This window comes from Pelodiscus sinensis, chromosome 1 (genome assembly GCF_049634645.1).
Source record: "Pelodiscus sinensis isolate JC-2024 chromosome 1, ASM4963464v1, whole genome shotgun sequence".
Lineage (NCBI taxonomy): Eukaryota > Metazoa > Chordata > Testudines > Trionychidae > Pelodiscus > Pelodiscus sinensis.
This window is the reverse complement of record NC_134711.1, coordinates 60,522,646-60,543,985: the sequence shown is the minus strand read 5'-3', so window position 1 is coordinate 60,543,985 and position 21,340 is coordinate 60,522,646. Positions and strand designations below refer to the sequence as shown.

The 21,340-nt window shown below is 46.5% G+C and overlaps 1 protein-coding gene across 1 annotated transcript; it reads left to right on the top strand.

The window, feature by feature from the left end:
• The first annotated feature begins 500 nt into the window (after positions 1–500).
• KICS2 (KICSTOR subunit 2) lies at positions 501–19,858 on the top strand. Its single transcript, XM_075930940.1, has 3 exons — positions 501–959; positions 7,213–7,501; positions 18,918–19,858. Exons 1-3 carry the CDS (start codon positions 725–727, stop codon positions 19,732–19,734), a joined length of 1,341 nt encoding a protein of 446 aa, XP_075787055.1. The 5' UTR covers positions 501–724; the 3' UTR covers positions 19,735–19,858.
• The last annotated feature ends 1,482 nt before the right edge of the window (positions 19,859–21,340 follow it).

Below are 21,340 nucleotides of genomic sequence, written 5' to 3'. Positions count from 1 at the left end.
GTCGAGTGTCAAATTTTAGCATGAATGACAGTTCAGAGGATTCCCTTTCAAGTGCAGATTTAAAAGGCTTCTGAAGCAGGATGCAGGTAATTAAGTCGTTGAGACAGTGTCCTTTCTGGTTGAAATGGCAAGAAACTGTTTTTTCTTTGTGATCCTGTCTGATATCTGTGTTGTGGGCATTAATCCTCTGGCGAAGTGTGTGAGTGTGTGAGTACAATGTTCCATTTACGCTCTTATTAATCCTCATGTCGATTACCAATTCCATGAAGCTGCATATTTTCAGGCATGCAAAGGGACATTCTTATGAAAGGGCTCCCCCCCCCCCGGTTCTGCCTCCGTCCCGGCACCAACGAGCCACACACCTGGCCGCGCAGAGCCGGGCGGCCCCTGCAGCCCCGCCCCCTTCCCGTGCACCCCGCCAAGGAAGGGGCGGCGCTCCCAGGCTGAGCGATCCCCCGCAGGCTGCGGCCACTGGAGGGCGGGGGGAGCATGCGAGGGGAACCAGGAGGCCTCAAGGCCGCCCTTTGCAATCAACGGCTTTCTTCCCCCCTGACGTCATCTGGCCACGCACCTGCGCCCCCCGGCACCGCACCGCACGTCACCTGACCAGCGAGGGGCGGAGTCAGCGCGGCGCCGCCCCGCCTTGGGCGAGGGAGCACGAGCGGAGGGGGCGTGGCGGCCTGGCTCACGTGCCCGGCGGGAGGCCGGAAGCGGCCGGCGCGGCATGGGGGAGTCGATCCCGCTGGGCGCCCCGGTGCCGCTGGAGCAGGCCGTGCTGGAGACGTTCTTCTCCCACCTGGGCATCTTCTCGTACGACAAGGCCAAGGACAATGTGGAGAAGGAGCGGGAGGCCAACAAGGGCGCGGGGGCCAGCTGGCTCTCCCTGCTGGCCGGGCTGGCGCACCTGGCGGCCGCCGAGAAGGCCTATCACAGCATGACCTTCCTGGGCCAGAAGCTAGGTACCCGCCGGGCTCGGGCCGCGCGGCGCTCGGGCAGCCTCCTCCCCAGCGCCCTGACCGGCAGCTTCCCCCCCCAAGCCCCGCGGCCGGGCCTTCCTAGGCCCCGGGGGGAGCGGTCCTGGTGCGGTGACAGTGCAGGGGGCGGTGCCGCTGCTGAGTGGGAGCCGGGGCCAACGGTCAGCCTCAGCCGCGGGGCCTGATGCCCTCGGGGGCGAAGGCTCCTTGCTGGAGCATGTGGCCATGGGCAGCAGCTCTCCCGGCTACTGTGCTCAGAGCGTCACTGGCCTCGGGATGCGGGTCTGGAGCTGCCGCGTCAAGCCCTGCAGGATGCTGCTAACTCCTTCGCGGCCGTCGGCGTCGCTGCTTCATATCCCCGAAGTTTCAGGAGCCTGAGTGCAATGAGTGTGGGGGACAGGCTGCTTTTTAGCCGTTTGTCTTAATCGTAGCTATCGTTTGCATCCTCTCTTCTAGGCTCTGCATAAAGGCCGAGGATTGACTGGCTATTCAAACTGAACAGCTTTGTAAACTGTTAGATCTTGCCCCTTAGTGTCAGAGTTGAGCATGTTAGCAATGCCTGGGGAAAGCTTGTGCTACCTCTGCCCATCTTTCTTGTATAGCTACAGAACACTAGGATTTTGACTTCTGAATTGTAGTTTACAAGCATTTAAATTCATACCTGTGCTGTTTGATGATCTGATCATCTCCTCCCCCCCCACCTTTATCTACTATATTAAAAACAAAATAAATGTAGGATGGTACTTGGTATACCTGTACGGCCACCCTTCAGTGTAGGATAGTATGAAGGTAGATGGGAAAACTTGTGACTTGAATAGCTACTGTGCTATATACACTTGGCAACTCAACAATGTTGGGACTGGGCAAAAAGTGTAAGAATCCACACAATTATTAAGGGATGTAAATGTTTAACTGGTAAGCATTGCCTTACCAGCATGCTTACAAGGGTAACCAGTGGCCGGCCCAGATGGAGTAGCTCAGCCAGGCAAAAGGGGCATGATGTGATGAGTCCTACGTAGCTTGGCTGGCTCAGCCTGCTGGAGCAGCCCTCTGCTTATGACCCAATGCAGTAGGCCCTGCCTGGCCAGAGCAGTCTCTTCCCCCCCCCCCCCCCCCCCGCCCTGCCCCGCAGTGTTCTGTGCACATGGTGTGGCGGTAGGTTATCTGTTTAAACCTATAGTTTAACTGGCTAATAATTTACATGGGATTTTACATTCCTACAATTAGATACTATGCCATGGGCCTAGCCAAGCTGTGCTCATTTCAGTGTCGAGAAAAATGTCCCTCACCAAAAGCTTTTGTGTAAATTACATGGCCATGGGTTAAGAGGAAAGGTCCTTTCTTGGATTGAGAACTGGTTAAAAGCCAGGAAACAAAGGGTAGGAATAAATGGTAAATTTTCAGATTGGAGAGGGGTAACTAGTGGTGTCCCCCAAGGGTCAGTCCTGGGACCAAACCTTTTCAACTTGTTCATAAATGATCTGGAGAAAGGGGTAAGCAGTGAGGTAGTAAAGTTTGCGGATGATACCAAACTGTTTAGGATAGTCAAGACAGAAGCAGACTGAGAGGGACTCCAAAAAGATCTCACCAAACTGAGCGATTGGGCAACAAAATGGCAAATGAAATTTAATGTGGATAAGTGTAAAGTAATGCACGTTGGAAAAAATAACCCCAACTATACGTACAGTATGATGGAGGCTAATTTGGCTATGACAAATCAGGAAAGAGATCTTGGAGTTATCGTGGATAGTTCTCTGAAAACTTCCACACAGTGTGCAGCGGCGGTCAAAAAGGCTAGGATGCTAAGAATTATTAAGAAAGGGATAGAAAATAAGACATAGAATATCTTACTTTGTACTCATCGCCCTAGAGCATGGGTAGTCAATAGAGAAGTTAAGAACTAGTGGACAGGATAATTGACTAGTTGCTTCCCCCTCTGATAGAGGCAGCGGGGGAGAGGGTACTTCGAAGTGGCAGCACCACTTAGCCGGGGATCAGCTGTGGAATTGGGTCCTCCTAGCATTTCCAAGTGGCAGCACCGCTTAGAGCCCAGGATCTGCTGGGGACTCTCAGCTGACCCCAGGCTCTATGTGATGCTGCCCCTTTGAAACGCTGCCACAGCATTTGAATAGCGCATACACTGTTTGATTAGTCAATTACATGCTACTTATCCTTAGTAGTCAGTAGGCAGACCGTGGGCCACTAGAAGCTTTTGAACAGACCCTGAAATCTTTATGGACTTAACTTTTTTTTCTCTGGCTACTCTCCCTGACTTTTTTTTGGGGGGGGGGGAAGAGAGGAGGGGACAAGGTCCCTATTCTTTGATTACCTCAGACCTAGAGGCTAAAGTTACAGTAGCCTCAGGGCTGCTTTAATTTACACAGGTTACTAACAGCCCACTTAAAAGCTGTTACACAGATGGGAATGGCAGGAACATAAGAAGCTCTATTCCTAACCTGTTCTGTCCGCTGCTTGGTTAATGCTGATTTTTTTTTTTTATGCTACCTGGTAATTTCTTCTCATACAGGGGCATTCCAGATGTCCTGTTAAAGACAGCTGGTTTTCCTTTTGCATCTGAAAGTGGCATTCAGTACACTGTGGAGGCCAGTGATCTGTCCTATAACTCTCTAGGGTGCCTGAAAAGTTAGTTCAGTTTATATTTAAGTAGAGACTTTAAAGTCTCCTTTATAATAAGAATGAATTTCTATCCTCCTGTAAAGCTGTTACTTGAAGCAAATTTAGTGCTTGTGGAAAATATAGAATTAACCAATCCGGAAGTCAGCAGACTTATTTATGCACAAACAAATATTTCATGAACAATAGTGAAAGCATCCAGGGTTCGATTTACTGGGTCCCCTTACCGTGAGATTAGAAGACCACTTTTATGGGTAAGAAGGTAGTTAACATTTCATATTTATTCAGTTTTCTGTTTCTCTGCTTGAGACTGCCAACAAGAATGCAAATCAGTGCTGCTGCTAGTGATGGCTTTTGACTTGGATACCTGCAATTTTTGATTACCTGAGATGGATTTGATATGAACAAGACCTTTTTCAGTTACAAATGTTTTAAGTAGTTTAGAGGCAGAATCTGGTTTAGAATTATTTTCCCTAAGTACTGTATTTGAGATATGGGGGATGAGGTAATAGAATTGTGAGTAAGTTGAAGATTTTAATACTAAAAATCTAGTATTTACTTCAGGAAGCAGGAGTTGGTGATGCAGGGAGCTGGTTTAAAATCTGGTTTCCCCCCTCAGCACGGTTTTTGCATTGCTATCTGCCCACTCCCCCTGTGCCACTGCCTCTATCAGGGGAAGGCTTCAGGACCTGTCGCAAGCTGGGACTAAACCAGGCCGGGGATCTACCCCTGCTGTGCTTCTGCATTCATGCCTGGCTCTTGCTACATTTAAACTGCAGAAATGCAGCGGGGGTAGGTCCTGGACCTGGTGCAAGACAGGACTGAGCAAGCCTGCCCTTGTCCACTAACCATGTAGTTCCGTGGTCCCCAACACGGTGCCCGCGGGCGCCATGGCGCCTGCGGGGGCACTTGCATGCGCCCGCCAGGTGCTCGGGGGTGGGCTGGCCCCGGGCACATGGCGTGCGGCGCTTGCGGGGGGAGGGAGAGCGCCGGCCCCGGGCGCGCGGCGCTTGCAGGGAGCGCCGGGCGCGCGGCGCTTGCGCGGGGGAGGGGGAGCACCGGCCCTGGCGCGCGGCGCTTGTGGGGGGGGGGGCGCCAGCCCCGGGCATGCGGCTATGGGGGGGGGGCCGCCCCCGGGCGCCCGGCGGGCGAACGGCCATGCCCCCTGGCGCTCGACAACCTGAAAAGGTTGGGGACCACTGATGTAGTTGATAAAAATTTTATCAACTAAACTATTCATGAATTATCTGCTCCTTTGTGAGAAGCATTTTAAGAAAACAATTATTTGGATTAGCAATCCAAATAATTCCATTGTCAGAAATGGATCAATCGTATCCTATCCCACAGATTCATTATGTAGGTTGGTAATTTAAAATGTAAATAAGATAACTTATTACTATTCAAGCTATGTAGACTATATTGACTCTGAATAATCTGGTATCATTTGCTCATATGGCTTGTTGTGGACTTTGGGAGCCATCAGAGTTTTTCATTTTGTTTCTCTGGCACTTGCTAAATTATCTGGTATAAATATGAGCCCTGAGTGAAATTGTTTCAATATCTGCATAAAATCTAGTTTTAATCTAGGAATAGTTTTAAAAATTTATTTTGTGTTAATTTACATGGATTTTCCTTAACATGTTAGCGCATTTTTAACCTAAAAATAAAGAGAATTCCATTTTAAGGCTTACACAGTCTAAACTTAAAATTCCCAACTTCTGTTCCCAAAAATGAATCAGAGATAGAATGAAGGTGCTAGTCTTTCTGTCATTGGGGTGAACCTTGCATAAAGTCTCATTGAAGTCAGTAAGGTTCCACTTGGCATTGTTTTAGCTCCAGTAGATTTACCAGGAAGATCATATTGAATTCTTTTGTGTTGAGCCTCTTGTTTGCTGAGAGTTTCTGATGTTTCTGTCTGTATCAGTTGAATTGACATGATTACAAACTGCAGATGTAAATGGAAGTAATGGAAATAGTCAGAGTAAGGTTTTTCCAGATTTATGGTTAGAATCTTACCTGCAGAAGAGGAGAGAGAGCTTTGCGGTGTCACTGTACATAATGTTACATGACCTGTGGTGGAGTCTGCCTTCATAACATGTGCAGCATCTTAAAAGTAGCCTTTAAAGACTGGTGGGTTTTTCTAAAGGAAGTATTGCCCTTTTTGCTGCTTAATAGTATATTACTTGCGCAAAAAAAACCCAACCCAAACTAATTTGGAAGAATGTTATTTAGATTAAATCAAATCCTCTGAAGTTAGGAAATGAGAGAATTCAGGTTGCTTATACAACCTTACTTGGTCCCCTTGTACTTTGACAGTCTTTAATTAGAAAACCACATACTATATTTTTTTCACAGGGTTTCTGCAGTTCTGTTCTTTACTTCTGCTTTGGTGGCAACCTGAGCCCAAGCTTAGAGTAATAAGAATCTTTAAAAATGCAGTGTGCTTAGTATCCAAAATATAGCTCAGATTAAATACCATGAGAAGATGATGTTGGTGTGGACATATAACTATGTCCAGTAATACAGCGTGGGAGACTTGTGGTTGATAAATAGCTTAGTAGGACAACAGTCTTTTTTGCTCTGTTTCACCCCAAGATATCTCTTGGGTCCCAGCATCCTGTCATCCTTACACAGTGTATTTTCTTTCTGTTCCATTTATGCCGGGTTGCAGCCCTTTGCTGCACCATGGATTTGTTGTGAAGCAATGACACCTCTGCAGCAGATCCATTCGTATGGCTAGTAATACAAGTAGCTGTTTGTATTGATTATTAATCAGAGCTAGTGAAATAGTTCCTTTGTGGTCCAGTCCTGGCAACTGTTTGAGTATCTTTACATGTTTTTTGTTGTGGGTTCTTTTAAGTCCCAAGTGATGTCAAACAGCTGGGGGTGGGGAATACAAGCCCAAATTCCCTTCTCAATAATTTAAGATATTATACATGTTTGTTTTGTCTTGTTATGGAATAACGTAATAACCTCTGAAGCATATGGGTATTGTTTTCCTCTGGGATTTTGATTTGCAGTTGTTGTTTGGACAGTTGAAATCCTTTGATCTACACACATTTGTATGGTTCATTTTTAAGTTTTGTCTTACAAATGTTAAATGTTTCATGTTTTTAAAGGGTATTGTCACATTAAAAGGTATAGGGTTATTAATAGTAATGTAGATTATTGACGCTTTATTGTGACTCCATTGTTTCTAGTTTCTAGAGAAAGAGGTGTTTCCTGGTCACAACTGATAAGTTCTCGCTATTTTTATAGTGACTGTACTGAAAATAGGAGATTGCTGGGAGGGAGGCAGGCAGGCAAAGAGGGAAGTTATAAATCAGTCCCTTGTTGAAAAATGAATTGCAACAAGCATAAATTAGGCCAGTTATTGAGCAAAATGACATGAAATGCCTATGTAAATCTTTATTCCTAAAAGACTTATCTGAAAGGTGTTCTTTGAGTGGAAAAATTCAGTGAAATATTTCAGCATAGATTTTTTTTTTTTAGGTGCACCTATCTAGCTGAATGGAAGCTTGAATGCTCACCATTTTCCAGTGTTGTTGTTGACTGTCTCTGCCATCCCTGGGTTTTGGTAATACATCCATATTTATCTGAACAGGTGGTCAGTCATTCTTCAGCCGAAAGGACTCCATCCGAACCATCTACACATCTCTGCACAATGAGCTGAAGAAGGTGGTGGCGACGGGTCGCAATGCACTAGGAGGAACAGCTCCTCACTTGGAAGAGCTGCTTTCTCACCTGTCTGAACAGCTGTGTTTTTTTGTTCAGGCGCGGATGGAAATTGCTGACTTCTATGAAAAAATGTTCACCCTCAGCACCCAAAAGTTCATTAACTCTGAGGAACTGGTAAACATTTTGGAATCCATCCTAAAGAAATACAGCTCCAGGTGAGTTCTTGTTTGAGTTGAGGTGTTAATATTGTTTAGCAGCATTCCCAATACTTCAGCTGCTTTCTGGGGCTCTTTGAAGACATTTGGGGTAAATTAAGTGAAATAACATTATAAAGCACTGAGAGCCAGGACTGGTGGCTGTAAACAAACTTTATGGGACCACGGGAAACTTGGTCACCCCTATGATAAGTGGAAATCCAGCTAACTAAAATCATGCCGGACCATGGATGTTCCTGGACTAGTAGCTCTTTTTATCCCCTTTTATTCTTTGTAAACTGCCTTTGCTACAGATTTTCTTTCTGTGTTCTAGATGACATTGCTTCTCCAGCTGAACTCTATTCAGTTCTAGAGCTGATGTTCAAGCTGGACTATTAATACATAATATCCTGGGGAAAAGGAGGAGAATGATTCAAAAAAGTGAATCTTCCTATACAATTAATAAGACGAGGGTGCCTAACTATTTGCAACATTTTTGAGGTGTTAGTTTCCTCTGTAATCACGATTACATGAAGGTGGAAGGGCAAAACATGCCCCAATCTGAGATAGAAGTGACATTTTTCCAGAATTACAGCTAGGCTACGTCTAGACTACATCCCTTTTTCGGAAAAGGGATGTAAATTAGACGTATTGCAATTGCTAATGAAGCGGGGATTTAAATCTCCCCCTCTTCATTAGCATAAAAATGGCTGCTGCTTTTTTTCGGCACGGAGCTTTGTTGGAGAAAAGCGCCAGTCTAGACACTGATCTCTCAAAAAATAAAGCCTTTTCCGAAAGATCCCTTATCCCTTATTTCAAGAGGGATAAGGGATCTTTCGGAAAAGGCTTTATTTTTTGAAAGATCAGCGTCTAGACTGGCACTTTTTTTTCGGCACGGAGCTTTGTTGGAGAAAAGTGCCAGTCTAGACACTGATCTCTCAAAAAATAAAGCCTTTTCCGAAAGATCCCTTATCCCTTATTTCAAGAGGGATAAGGGATCTTTCGGAAAAGGCTTTATTTTTTGAAAGATCAGCGTCTAGACTGGCACTTTTCTCCAACAAAGCTCCGTGCCGAAAAAAAAGGCAGACATTTTTATGCTAATGAAGCGGGGGAGATTTAAATCCCCGCTTCATTTGCGATTGCGATTTCCGAAAAAGGGATGTAGTCTAGATGTAGCCCTACTGTTTTGGAAACTTGCTAAGAGTTGTGTAACTCTGGTATCTCTGGTGTTGAAGTCTGTGGTGAAAATTATAAACTTCCTAACACTCTTGTGTTTGTGATAGCCCCTGGGATACAACCTGGACTGTGGGACTGCTGTGTTCCCTTTTTTACTCTCTGAATCAGGATAGCTCTGGTACTGCTATGCTAGTGACAAGCAGCCCCTTCAGGCTTAACTTTCACATAGCTATTAGCACATAAAGGTTACATGCAGGCTCCCACAACCTTTCATGAGCTATACGTAGCCTTTGTAATCTGAGTGGATTCTCTGTGCACTTTCAACAACCTCATTGGTAAAGATAAAACATTAAGTTTAACTGCAGAAAGATTAAGTGAAAAGTAAGCCTATGATTTAGTTAGCGGTATATTTAATAAAAGTCATGGACAGGAAATGTGTGATAAACAAAAATTCATGGCCCGTGATCTGTTCAGGACCTTTACTAATAAATGCAATGACTAAATTATTATCTGGGGCTCCTGGGGGCAATCCTACCCACCACTATTTGGGTGGTCCCCATGGCCAGCTGCACTGGCTGTGGCTTGGGTGGTCCCTGCAATGAGCTGTCCGGGGCTGCTCAAGCAGTAGCAGGGAAAAAAACTAGTGGTCCTGTAGCACCTTAGACTAACACAAATTACATAATAGTATCATGATCTGGTTCAGCTGGCCCCAGAGCCACTTGTGTAGCTGGTCTTAGAGTCAGCTACATTGGCTGCTGCAGAAGTCTAAGGTCACAATGTCAGGAAATAAATGATTTCTGCAACCTCACTAGGCATTGTAAGCAGTTCAGTTCTTAATACATAGACTTTGAAATGGAGATGTTCAGCCTTCCAAACATTCTTGTTGTCCTTAGGGGGAGGAAAAGTGATGTCATTACCTCTCATTGTGTATACTCTCCCTGGTGCTAGAAAGATCCTTGTGGTGTCACAGGTGTTAGCTCTCTCGAGTCTGCTGGGAAAGTAATTCTCCATAATGTGCCATCAATATACAGCTGGCTAGTCCTGATGTAAATTTGTCTCAGGCATTAGTTGCTTCTTTGCCACAGAAAAGCTAGCTGTGGGCATTCCCCACCTCTCATATTTCAATAACTAATAAACTTCACATACCGTGCTAATACATATAATTGAACAGGACGGTAAAGTTAAACAGATCATGACTTTTCAAATGATGCCTAACAAGGCATACTTAATACAAAACATGTATAACAATGGTAAATGTGGGTATAGGTTGTTGTTTTAAGGTACAGTGTTCTACAGGTAGCACCTCTCAAATCTGGGATTCTCTCATCTGGCAACATCTGTGGTCTAGCACAACCACAGATGTTCCTGGATGAGAGAGACCCAGGGCAGGGGAACCAGCAGCTGGGAGCCCAGTGCAACCCTGTGAGTCTGCTAGCAGTGGAGCCACAGCAGCTTGGGCAGAAAGTAATTGGGAATGTTGGTGGCCCAGCAAGGAGGCTGGGACCACATCAGCCCAAGAGGGGAAGCATGGCCGGGCCACATCAGCCAGAGTGCTGATGGCTGCATCAGCGTGATTGGGGCTGCCTGCCACCCAGCAGCAGGGCCAGGGCTGTGGTGGCAACAGCCTGGGAGGGGAAGCTGGCTGCTGCAGCCCGGCAGAATCAGTGCAGCCGGGGCCACGTGCTGCCTGGAAGCAGGGCTGGAGCTGCAGCAGCCTGATTGGGCAGCAGGGATGAGGCTGGCACGCAGATAGCCCGATCGGGCTGAAGGAGCCAGCAGCGGGCTGAGGGGCTGGTATACGGGACCTCCCATTGTCCAGCAAATTCCTTCTTCTGGGACCTGTCAGGTGCCGGATAAGAGAGGTCCAATAGGATTATTGTAAAAATCTTATCTCTTTTATGCAATGCTGTACTTTTTCTCAAGACTCCTCTGGGTTATGAAACTTAATTAAAGCAGATGTTCTTGGCCTATAACTGTCAGTTTATTCTGCAGTTAGCATATTTTCAAGCTTTTAGTTGTGGCTGATGTGTATGTTAGGATTAAAAGTGCTAAACAAGTCTTGCTATGTAGTGACACATGAAGAGATCACTGAAGCATGAAGCAAAGTAGGGGCTGGGAGCTGCACATCATAATAACCTACAAGATTTGGCAGAACTGCATTTACATGAATATTTTAGCTTTCAGTGATAACCTTCATGGGTCAATATCACTGTAATAAGCATGCTCAAATGCTTGATGGTCTAAGTATTAAGGATGTTCAATTGCAGTTATCCAGCTAATGTATTCAATACAATTTGTATCGACTACATGATTAGTTTATAAGGACCACTCTGCAGAACTGGAGTGGGAGTAGCTCCCACAGCTGGCTCCAGCTGGGACTGAGTAGTCCTTGCTTGGGCTGGCTCTGAGAGCAACTAGTGTTGTGGCTCTGCATTTTAAATGTAATAAGAGCCACTGGGCTCTTACTAATTTTAAAATGAACAGGCACAGTGTCCTGGCTTGCGCCGAGTCCAACAGCCCCTATTTGCGGCAGCCAGGGTTGGCCATGGCCAAGAGCTGCTGCCAGACCAGCCTCTGTGCATGGCCAGCCCAGGCTTCTGCAAAGAGGAGCTGCTTGGTGGCAGTAGTCCCTGTATGGGAGAGGGGCCTAGCTCCCTGCTGGGATCCCCATGGACAGGGGCTGTTGCCAAAGCAGCTTCCCAGTCCTCTTCCCCTTCTCCCCCCCGCAGTGGTGGAGGGAAAGGCAGCACCACAGAGACGGTGCTGGGGGGAACTGGCTTTTAAGCTGGCTCCTCCCAACGCAGTCTCCTGTTCTCCCCTGAACCCACTGGGGAAAGCGAGTAGTTGAGGACTCTATTGATTACCTGATCAGCATAAGCTCATCAGGCAGTCAAATGGTCAACTCCTCTCTAACATCCCTACTAAGTATAGCACATTTTGGGATTATCTAGAAGAAACGGCTTCAGAATAAATTTCCTTAATAGATAGCATCAAAAAGAATATTGTTCTAACAGACAGCAGAAGCAGTGAAAATAAACTTATAATTCTGTGGTAGAATATTCTCATTTAATTATTGCACACATTTTCAGTGACAGGTGGTTCCCTACCCTCTGAATAAATTTTAAAAAACCTGTTTGGGAATATTTTAACTTGTTTGGACACTCACTAGTGGATCTGAAAGTGACAATATTATTACAAGCCAATTTCAAAAACCAGCTGGAGAGAGAAACTACAGAGCTTGGTTTCATTTACGAGTTTGACACCTGCAATAGAGGTTTAAACAAAGACCTTACTGGATGGCCTGCTACATTCCACCCCCTAATGCAGTGTTTCCCAGTTGGTTCTCCGGAGAGCCCTGGGGTTCCGCGAAGCAAAACTAGGGGTTCTGCGAGGAGCCGGCACTCCCCTGCTCCTCTGAAAGAGAGAGAGAGAGCTGGCTAGCCAGCAGAGGCATGGGCGGCAAGTTGTATGGGCTCGTGGTGCCCATGCTCCACCAATATTTGAAGCTGGAGAGGGCCCGCCCCCCCCACCCCCCCTGGTGCATCCTCCTACCCTGGCCCCAGAGCATCTCTCCCCTGGTCCCGTCCCTGCCGTGCACAACCTTCACTGAACTCCCCCTTGCTGGCTGCTGCTGCCCTCCGCGGCATGCTCAAACCGGTGGGTGGGAGATGTCTGGGCGTGATTATTCTAGAAGGGGTGGGTGAGATTCTGTGGCCTGTACTGTGCAGGGGGTCAGACTAGGTGATCATAATGGTCCCTTCTGACCTTAAAGTCTATGAGTCTGAGTCACAGCCCGGGATTTTAAAAACTGCTGGACGCTGCGTTGTGCCACGCAGCTGAGTTGCAGGTTCGGAGTCTGGGGGACGGAGCGCAGACTCCAGCCCCGCAAAGTGGAAGGAAGGGGAAGGGCTGGGAGAGGAAGGGGCTTGTGTGGGAGAGGAGAGGGGGAAGAGAGGGGAAGGCACCAAAAGGACAGGGTAGAGGAGAGACAAATGCCAGGGAGCCAAGTGCAGACAATGAGGAAAAAAGCAGGAGGGGAGGTGTCAGTGGGAGGGGGACAGGGTGATGCTGGGAGAGGAGAGGGGGTAAGGGCATTGGGGGCTAGAGAGGAGAGGAGGAGGTGCTGGGAGAAGGCTTGAAAGAAGGGGTGGGCATCAGGAAGGATGGGATGGAGCAAGTCATGTGAGGGCACAAGGGCATGAGTGGAACGGGGCAGAGAGTGGTGAGGGGGTTGGCATCAGGGAAAAAGGGCAAAGGGGGTAGGGACAGTGAGGGAAGAGGCAGGCAACAGGAGGGTGCAGGAGTAAGAGAAGGTGCAAGTGCCAGGGGATTCTGGGAGTGAAGCAGAAGGGCAGACACCTGCAGGGGAGGGACACAGGGCAAGTTTGTAGAGGGAGGTTTTGAGGAGGGGTAGCTCACATGATCAGAGTGGGGCAACTGGAGGAGTGGGCACAGGGAGGAGAGAAGGGCTGGTGGAGGGGGGCAGATTGCAGGAGGGCTGAGGGCAGTGAGAAGGGCAGGAGTCAGGACAGCAGAGGAGGTTGAGGAACTGGGAGGCAGTAGGCACCAGGGGAGCTGATGGAACAAGGGGAGGAGAGAGAAAAGGTAAAGGTTTAAAAATATTTATTAATAAACTTGGGTGCTACAGTGGCACATCCATACAAGCCACACGAACTCAGTACTGGTTCACAACACAATTCATTTTGCTCATGTGAGGAAACTCTTAGGCTATGTCTACACTGACAGTTTCTTGTGCAAGAACATTTGCACAAGAGTTCTTGTGCAAGAACACGTCCACACTGCCATGTGCCAGCTGTGCTTTTGCACAAGAGCATCTATGGCAGTGTGGACACTTTCTTGCCCAAGAAAGTGCCGATGGTCATTTTAGCCACAGGACTTTCTTGCGCAAGAAATTTGTGTTGCCTGTCCACACTGTCCTTTTGCGCAAGAACAGCTGCGTAAAAGGGCTTATTCCTGAACAGGAGCATCATAGTTCTTGTGCAAGAAGCCCTGATTTCGTACATGAGAACGTCAGTTTACTTGCGCAAGAACACATGGCCAGTGTGGACAGGAAGCAAGTTTTTGCGCAAGAGCGGCTGCTTTGGCGCAAGATTGCACCAGTGTAGACGCAGCCAAGGGGAGGGAGGCAGGGGCAGGGAATGGGCTCTGGCTCAGCATGTCTGCATGGTTTGGGGGAAGGTGCAGGGGAATTGAGCTCAGCTGGGTTGAAGGGGATAGAGGTGCAAAGAAGCCTAGTGGGGAGGGGGAGGGGAACCAGGAGCCTTGAAATGACCTCCCCTGGTCCAAAAATCCCACCTCTGGGACCAGTCAGGTCCAGATGGTGCCAGATCAGGGAGGTCCAACTCCTACCCAAGTCCCCTCCTTGCACCCTCCCTCGTAGCCAGACACCCTCCCTCTGGCCAGACACCCTACATCCAGCCTGCTTCTGCACCCTACCTCCCACCCAGACCTTGCTCCCTTCTGCCCCCCAGATCCTGCACCCCATCCTTATCCCGCTCCTTGGCAGCCCTACCATCCACCCTAGCACCGCACTGGCCCTGGCCCCAGCACCCTGCCACAAACCCCAGGACTCAGCACCGCTCTGGCCCCAGCACCCTGCCATCCACGCTAGCACCCAGCAGCACCCTGTTCCTTGTCCCAGCACCCTGCCAGTTACCCTAGTGTCCAGAAGAACCATGTCCCTGACCCCAGTACCCTGCCACCTGAGCCAGCATCCTTCCACCCAGCAGCATCCTCTCCTCAGCCCCAGCAACCACTAGTACTCTGTCCCCTACCCCCACCAGCACATTTGGGACCACATTAGTGAGGCTTGGGGTTTTTTGGAGGGTTGTTGGGTTTTTTTGCATCTCACTTGTGTGGCCCCAACTGACTTGTCTGTGGGTCAGTGACCCTTGACTCAAAACAGGTTCCTCACCCCTCTCATAAATAAAGACAATGCTAAAACCTTTTGAGTTTGACATATTTCATTTAAAAATGAAGCCTGGCCAACAAGCCCCCAGTTGGGCCAAGTCCCCATATCACTGCAGCATCATAACACTCCTGCACCACCTGGCCCCAAATCTGAGCCTCTTACACTGGAACCCCCTGTCCTGAGCCTCTTACATCCCCAAACTCCTGCAGCCGCACATCCTCAGTCTTCTGCTGCAACTCCTGCACCATCCACACATCACAAATCTGTGCCCTGAGCCCATCATACTCACAACCTTTTTGCCCTGAGTCCCTCACATATTCAGCCCAAACTCCTGAACCCTCACATCCACAAGCCCATGGTTTGCTCAGCACCCCAACCTTCCACCTGAGCCCAACGTTCTCAAGCCTGGAGCCCCCTCCCTGAGCCTCTGCGGCTTTGCTCCGGGTGTCCCTGGTCTGCTGGGGACCCCCCCCAGCGGACCAGGGACACCCGGAGCAAAGCCTTGGAGGCGGGGGACCCCGCTGCCTCCGCGGCTTTGCTCCAGGTCTCCCTGGTCTGCTGGGGGGGGGGGGGCGCAGCTAGTGGACGCCTGGGGTAGAGCAGCTGGGGTGCTGCTGGGTTGGTCCTGGGGGGACCTACCCGTCAGCGCCCCAGCTGTTCTGTCCCAGGCTCCAGATTCAGCCGCTGTTGAAACTGATCAGTGGCAGATTCCAGGAAGCTGGGGGCAGAACAACTCTGCCTAGGGCTTCCTGTAGTCAGTCCCTCGTCAGTTTCAGCAGCAGCGGCTGAATCTGGAGCCAGTTCCGAGTTACGTACAAATTCAACTTAAGAACAAACCTATAGTCCCTATCTTGTACGTAACCTGGGGACTGCCTGTACTTGTAAAGCCCAGACAGAATAGTAAATATGTATTCGATGCTTATAAAACTAAGGCCTCATGAAAACAATGGGTATGGTTCCCTTTTCTGGTCTGTAACAAAACTTGAATCATTCTCAGGCTTTTGTTTCATACTCTTAATTGTTGATATGCACCAGAGAAATGAGTCATACTGGTTCCTGTTTCCCTTAAAGATACTTGCCAAAAAGGGGGCTGGGAGGATATGCAACATACACTTTTTTGCTTGAACAAGTCACTTAAGTTATGACTTAAACAAGTCATATCCTGCTTAGATGTCCCTTTTCCCCCTGGCTGTGTCTAGACTGGCCAGTTTTTCTGGAAAATCAGCCGCTTTTCCGGAAAAACTTGCCAGCTGTCTACACTGGCTGCTTGAATTTCCGCAAAAGCACTGACTTCCTACTGTAAGAAATCAGTGCTTCTTGCGGAAATACTATTCTGCTCCTGTTCAGGCAAAAGTCCCTTTTGCACAAAGCTTTTGTGCAAAAGGGCCAGTGTAGACAGCTCAGATTTGTTTTCCGCAAAAAAGCCCCGATCGCGAAAATGGCGATTGGGGCTCTTTTGCGGAAAAGCGCGTCTAGATTGGCATGGACGCTTTTCTGCAAAAAGTGTTTTTGCGGAAAAGTGTCCGTGCCAATCTATACACTTTGTTCCGAAAATGCTTCTAACGGAATAATTTTCTGTTAAAAGCATTTCCTGAAAATCATGCCAATCTAGACACAGCCCCTAAGTGTAAGGAATACTATGTCGTCTTTTCTGTTTTTGCTTAGTGGCCCATAAAATCTACAATTGGGAGCATCCTCAGCCCTTACTTTAAGGAGTCAGTAAGTTGTACCTTGTGCAGGAAACATGGGGTAGACCAGTTCTGAATTGTCAGAAAAATTAAGAACCCAAGCACTACAGAGCTCTGTCTATCAAACAAGAGCAAACAAAGGGGACTTGCCAGCTTCCCCTTCACTTATAACAGGGAGAGAGAAATGAGTTCACCATCATTAGATGGACCTGAATTTATTTATTTTATATAAACCTCTATTCTTCAGGACATAAACTAACCATTTATTTGAAGGAGTTAATGAGAGAACTTTCAGTGTGATGATTACCCTTCCCCACCCCCCAAGTAATTACCCATTAGGGATTTCTTGTAACTTCCTCTAAAATATGGAGTGCTGGCCACCAACAGAAGATCATACTGGTAAGGCCACTGGTTTGATCCAGTAAAGCAATTTGTGTCCCAGCACAACACATTTTGGCTTTGTCTACACTGGCCACTTATTCCGGAAAATCAGCCGCTTTTCCGGAATAACTTGCCGGCTGTCTACACTGGCCACTTGAATTTCTGGAAAAGCACTGATGATCTACTGCGAAATCATCAGTGCTTTTCCAGAAAAACTATGCTGCTCCAGTTCGGGCAAAAGTCCTTTTCCGGAAAACTGTTCCTAAAAGGGCCAGTGTAGACAACACAGATTTCTTTTCCGTAAAAAAGCCCTGATCGCGAAAATGACGATCGGGGCTTTTTTGCGGAAAAGCGCGTCTACGTTGGCACGGACACTTTTCTGGAAACAGTGCTTTTCCGGAAAAGCATCCTGCCAATGTAGACGCACTTTTTCCGGAAATACTTATAACGGAAAACTGTTCTGTTTTAAGCATTTCTGGAAAAGGGTGCCAGTGTAGACATAGCCTTTGAGATCGTATATTAGATCTTATACACGGAGTTACCATTTTGATATTGGATTTTGAATTGCATTACTGTACCAGTGAAGAAAAAGTGGTGTAATCTGCTAGTTCACTTGCTGCCTTAGGACTCCTGCAGCACCATCAGTGGTCATGAAGGCCTGGTAAATCCCACCATAGTCACTTACACATGGCATCTTGGATAGACTCATGATAAGAAATCTCTTATGGTAATTTGAGATTCATTTTTTAATAGGAAAATTGCTTTTAAATATTTTACCTTTTCAAAATGAGGATTTAATTGCTGGGTTTTTTTTGGGTGGATGGGTATAGAAGGAGCAAATCCCAATGGTGGCTGGATTCTTTTGCAGTGCCTGCAGGATCAATCACTGCACATGTTGGCATGATGTTTTTGAAAGGGTAGTCTATGCGTGACTATCCACTTCCAGCTCAAGTCCCAAACATACATGTTTGTTACTTGACAGGAAATTGAGTTTCTGTACACATGCAAGAGCATGGAGTTACTCTGCTTCCTCTAAGAGGCATATTACAAATTGACATTAAATTAAGAAAGGTGAGAGGTTCATTCTCTAATTTCTTGTCCTAGCTTACATGGCAGGAGTCCTCTGGGGCATAAAACACACAGGCTATGCCTACACTACATGCTTCTTTGTGCAAAAACTTCTTGCACAAGAGCATGTCCACACCTCAAAGCACATCGCAAAAGCAATGTGCTTTTGCTCAAGAAAGCGTCCACACTGCATGAACGCTCTTGCGCAAGAAAGCTCTGATGGCCATTCACAGAATGGCCATCAGAGCACCTGTGCTTTTTCCCATAGGGGTTTCCTGCGCAATAGCTGTAGTGCAAAAGGGAGTTATGCCTCGTAAAAGGAGGTTTACCTACACTGGTAAAAGCCCTCTCTTCTGCCGTTTAACTGTTGATTTATTTGCGCAAAAGCGCATTTGAGGTGTGGACACACCACGGATGTTTGTGTTTTTGCACAAAAACCTTGCAGTGTAGATGTAGCGACATGGAATGGGGCAATGTGCATTAAGAGCTTTTCTTCAGCTTCTGTTGTACAAATGAAGAGATGATCTTGTGCTCAATTTTCTGGTGAGGGATTCAGCCAGGATGGCTACTTCACTGTGGTATTGGCTAGGACCTCCATCTTGCCCCTTGGCTGCTGTAATTTAAAGTTTAAGAGCAGGTTTGGAAGCAGATGCAGTCAATTGTAGCTTTATTCACCAGTCCACTACTCCCCACTCCTTCATCCTCCTGCTCTCATGTCATTGTGAGGAAACAAGTGATTGAGGAAGCCTAGTTGGACAACAGTCATACAATTTCAGGTGCATTAGTTGCTTTGACAAGGATGTCTGGTAACTAGTCCTTAACAAACAAGTGTCTTGTTACCTCTAGTTATGTAATATTGAAATAACTTTCAGGGTTGTTTTTTTTAAGTTCTGTATCCTATTGATTGGAAAGAAAAGTGTTATTGGTGTTGGGGCATATTAAATAAGATTCTTCCTACTGAGAGAGATTTGTAAAAAATCATTTATTAGGTATGAAGACATGCTACATTTTAAATTAAAATATTTATGCAAAAACAATTTTAAAATTAATGCATTTAAAATCAATGTAGAATTTTTCTGCCTACACTTTGATTTTTCAGGGATGTTTTGCCTGTGATTTGGTGTCCCAGTAAATATAACACTTCTGTCATGTGCAACATCCATATCACTTCTAAAAATATTTTGTTTTCTAGATTTCACCATCCAATCCTCAGTCCTCTTGAAAGCAGCTTTCAGCTGGAAGTGGATGTGCTTGCACATCTTTTAAAGGCTCAGGCTCAGATCTCAGAGTGGAAGTTCCTCCCATCTCTAGTCAACTTGCACAGTGCTCACGCAAAGCTGCAGACGTGGGGCCAAATATTTGAGAGACAGCGAGAGACTAAGAAACATCTGTTTGGAGGGCAGTCTCAGAAGGCTGTACAACCGCCGCACCTTTTCCTCTGGTTGATGAAACTCAAAAACATTCTCCTTGCCAAGTTTAGCTTTTACTTTCACGAGGCCCTTAGTCGCCAAACAGCTGCATCCGAAATGAAAACACTGACTGCTAAAACTAACCCTGATTATTTTGGGAAAATTTCCAGTTTCATCAGGAAATATGATGCTGTTAATGTTTCTCTTATCTTTGACAACCGTGGGTCTGAGAGCTTCCAGGGACATGGCTACCATCATCCCCACTCTTACAGGGAAGCCCCTAAGGGGGTGGATCAGTACCCAGCTGTGGTCTCACTGCCCAGTGACAGGCCTGTAATGCACTGGCCCAATGTAATCATGATTATGACTGACCGAACCTCTGACCTCAACAGTTTGGATAAGGTTGTTCATTTCTATGATGACAAAGTCCAAAGCACATACTTTCTTACACGTCCTGAACCTCATTTTACCATTGTAGTTATTTTTGAGGCTAAGAAATCAGAGAGGGACTCACATTTCATTTCTTTTCTCAATGAAATTTCACAGTCCCTCAAGAACTCCAAAGCTTTTGCAAGCCTAAAGCCTGGAGCCAAAGGATAAAATAAATATTGAGTTGCAGATTGCCAAGGCACTACAGTAGACTGGAAAAAACAAATACTATAGCTGTCAAGGAATTGTATTCATTCATGTTTTGCAGAGTTTAATTAAAAGAACTATTTCAATATTTGTTGTGAATACATTTTAGCTAGTGAAAACACGAATAAAAATATAGAAAGAATTTTCTAGGCTCTGCACATTGGGATGACTTAGCTATGGTGCACAAAAATGGCTGAGGTAATTTTTTTTTGTATGGTGTTCAGTTCACAGTATGAATTAATATTTTTCAGTCCATGACACTTTGTCCTTAACTAATTGGAATGTATGCACTTTATAGAATGCTGGTCACTGACTAAACTTCTACAGAATTCATTGAAAAGTTGGTTAGAATGATATCTCTTCAGAGCACACTGCCGTTACACTGTCAGGAACTATAGTGGAATCTTGTTTCTTAACAGTTATACTCAATGGGAATTAATGGAAATTTGCAGATCCACAAATAACACACTGCAATAAAGTCAAAGCATCATAACATTTACTTTGGTAACTAATATATCACTGTACAATAACTTTAAAAATAAGTCTTAGCAATAAGACTTTTCTTTTTAAAATTCCTACTACCGTAGGGGGAGATTGGCAATTCATAATATTGGCAGATTTACCTGGTGTTGCTTGGGTCCTTGTGGGTGCTCAGGCTAGGGGCGGCGGGGTTGCAGGGGTTTGGGAGGAATAGGGGGGTTCAGAGGGGTGCTGGAGTTAGAGCGGGGGTTTGGTGCTCAAGGCATCTGGAAGGCCAGCCAGGGCTGTGCTGCCCAGCAGGTGGCTGATGTTCAGGCAGGGAGGGGGACAGCAGTGAGGGCTCGCCAGAGGGGGCTACTGGCTGCTGGGGCTAAGGAAAGAATGGTTTGAGCTCTGGGTTTAGGGCTGGGGGACCCTTTACCTGTGGTCAGCAACATGTAGAGTTCTGTCCTTAGCTAGCCACTGTTACAGGTGCAGCTGTCCCCCTGTGGTCACTCTGCAATATAACTGTTCCCTGCACCTGCTGCCTTCCTGTGGTCATTCTGGAGCATAACTTTCTCTGCTATCAGACTTCTACTTTTTCTCTGTTATGGAAAAAAAATCTGATTTCAAGTACTTTCTAAGTTGTCCTGGCACAACCAAATTTGGATCTTTAAGTTACAAGAGGAAGCTGCATACCAAGTTTGGTGGTCCTAGCTGTTATGGTTGAGGAGGAGTTCTTGAAAAGACAGACTCAGATGCACAAAGTTTCTAAAATACATAGTAAGAAGATAAAATGTGCAGGATAGCCATAATTCTACAGCATCTAGAAGGAAAAAAGTCAAAGCTGCAGCATATGCCATGGATTGCAATGTTTACTAGTGTGTTGTAAGTTGTAATCACGTAATGTCAAAACTACAGGGTGCTTAGACCTTAAATTTCTGCTTCTGGAATGAAATTGAAGATAATAGCTTCAGTTTGTGCTACTAGTAGGTAGTTTGAAACAATCTTGTAAAAAAATAAAGCCCTTACATTTCCTTTATCCATTTTCCTTACTGCCAATGCAGTAGAAAAATGTCCCTTTTAAACAAACAGCAAAAACCCTAAACAA

What these genes read in the sequence shown, in the direction of transcription:
- KICS2 (XM_075930940.1), top strand. Translation starts at nt 725, where the DNA reads ATGGGGGAGTCGATCCCGCTGGGCGCCCCGGTGCCGCTGGAGCAGGCC. An exon ending in CTTCCTGGGCCAGAAGCTAG is followed by an intron (nt 960 to 7,212) that starts GTACCCGCCGGG and finishes TTATCTGAACAG; the next exon opens with GTGGTCAGTCATTCTTCAGC. An exon ending in CTAAAGAAATACAGCTCCAG is followed by an intron (nt 7,502 to 18,917) that starts GTGAGTTCTTGT and finishes TTTGTTTTCTAG; the next exon opens with ATTTCACCATCCAATCCTCA.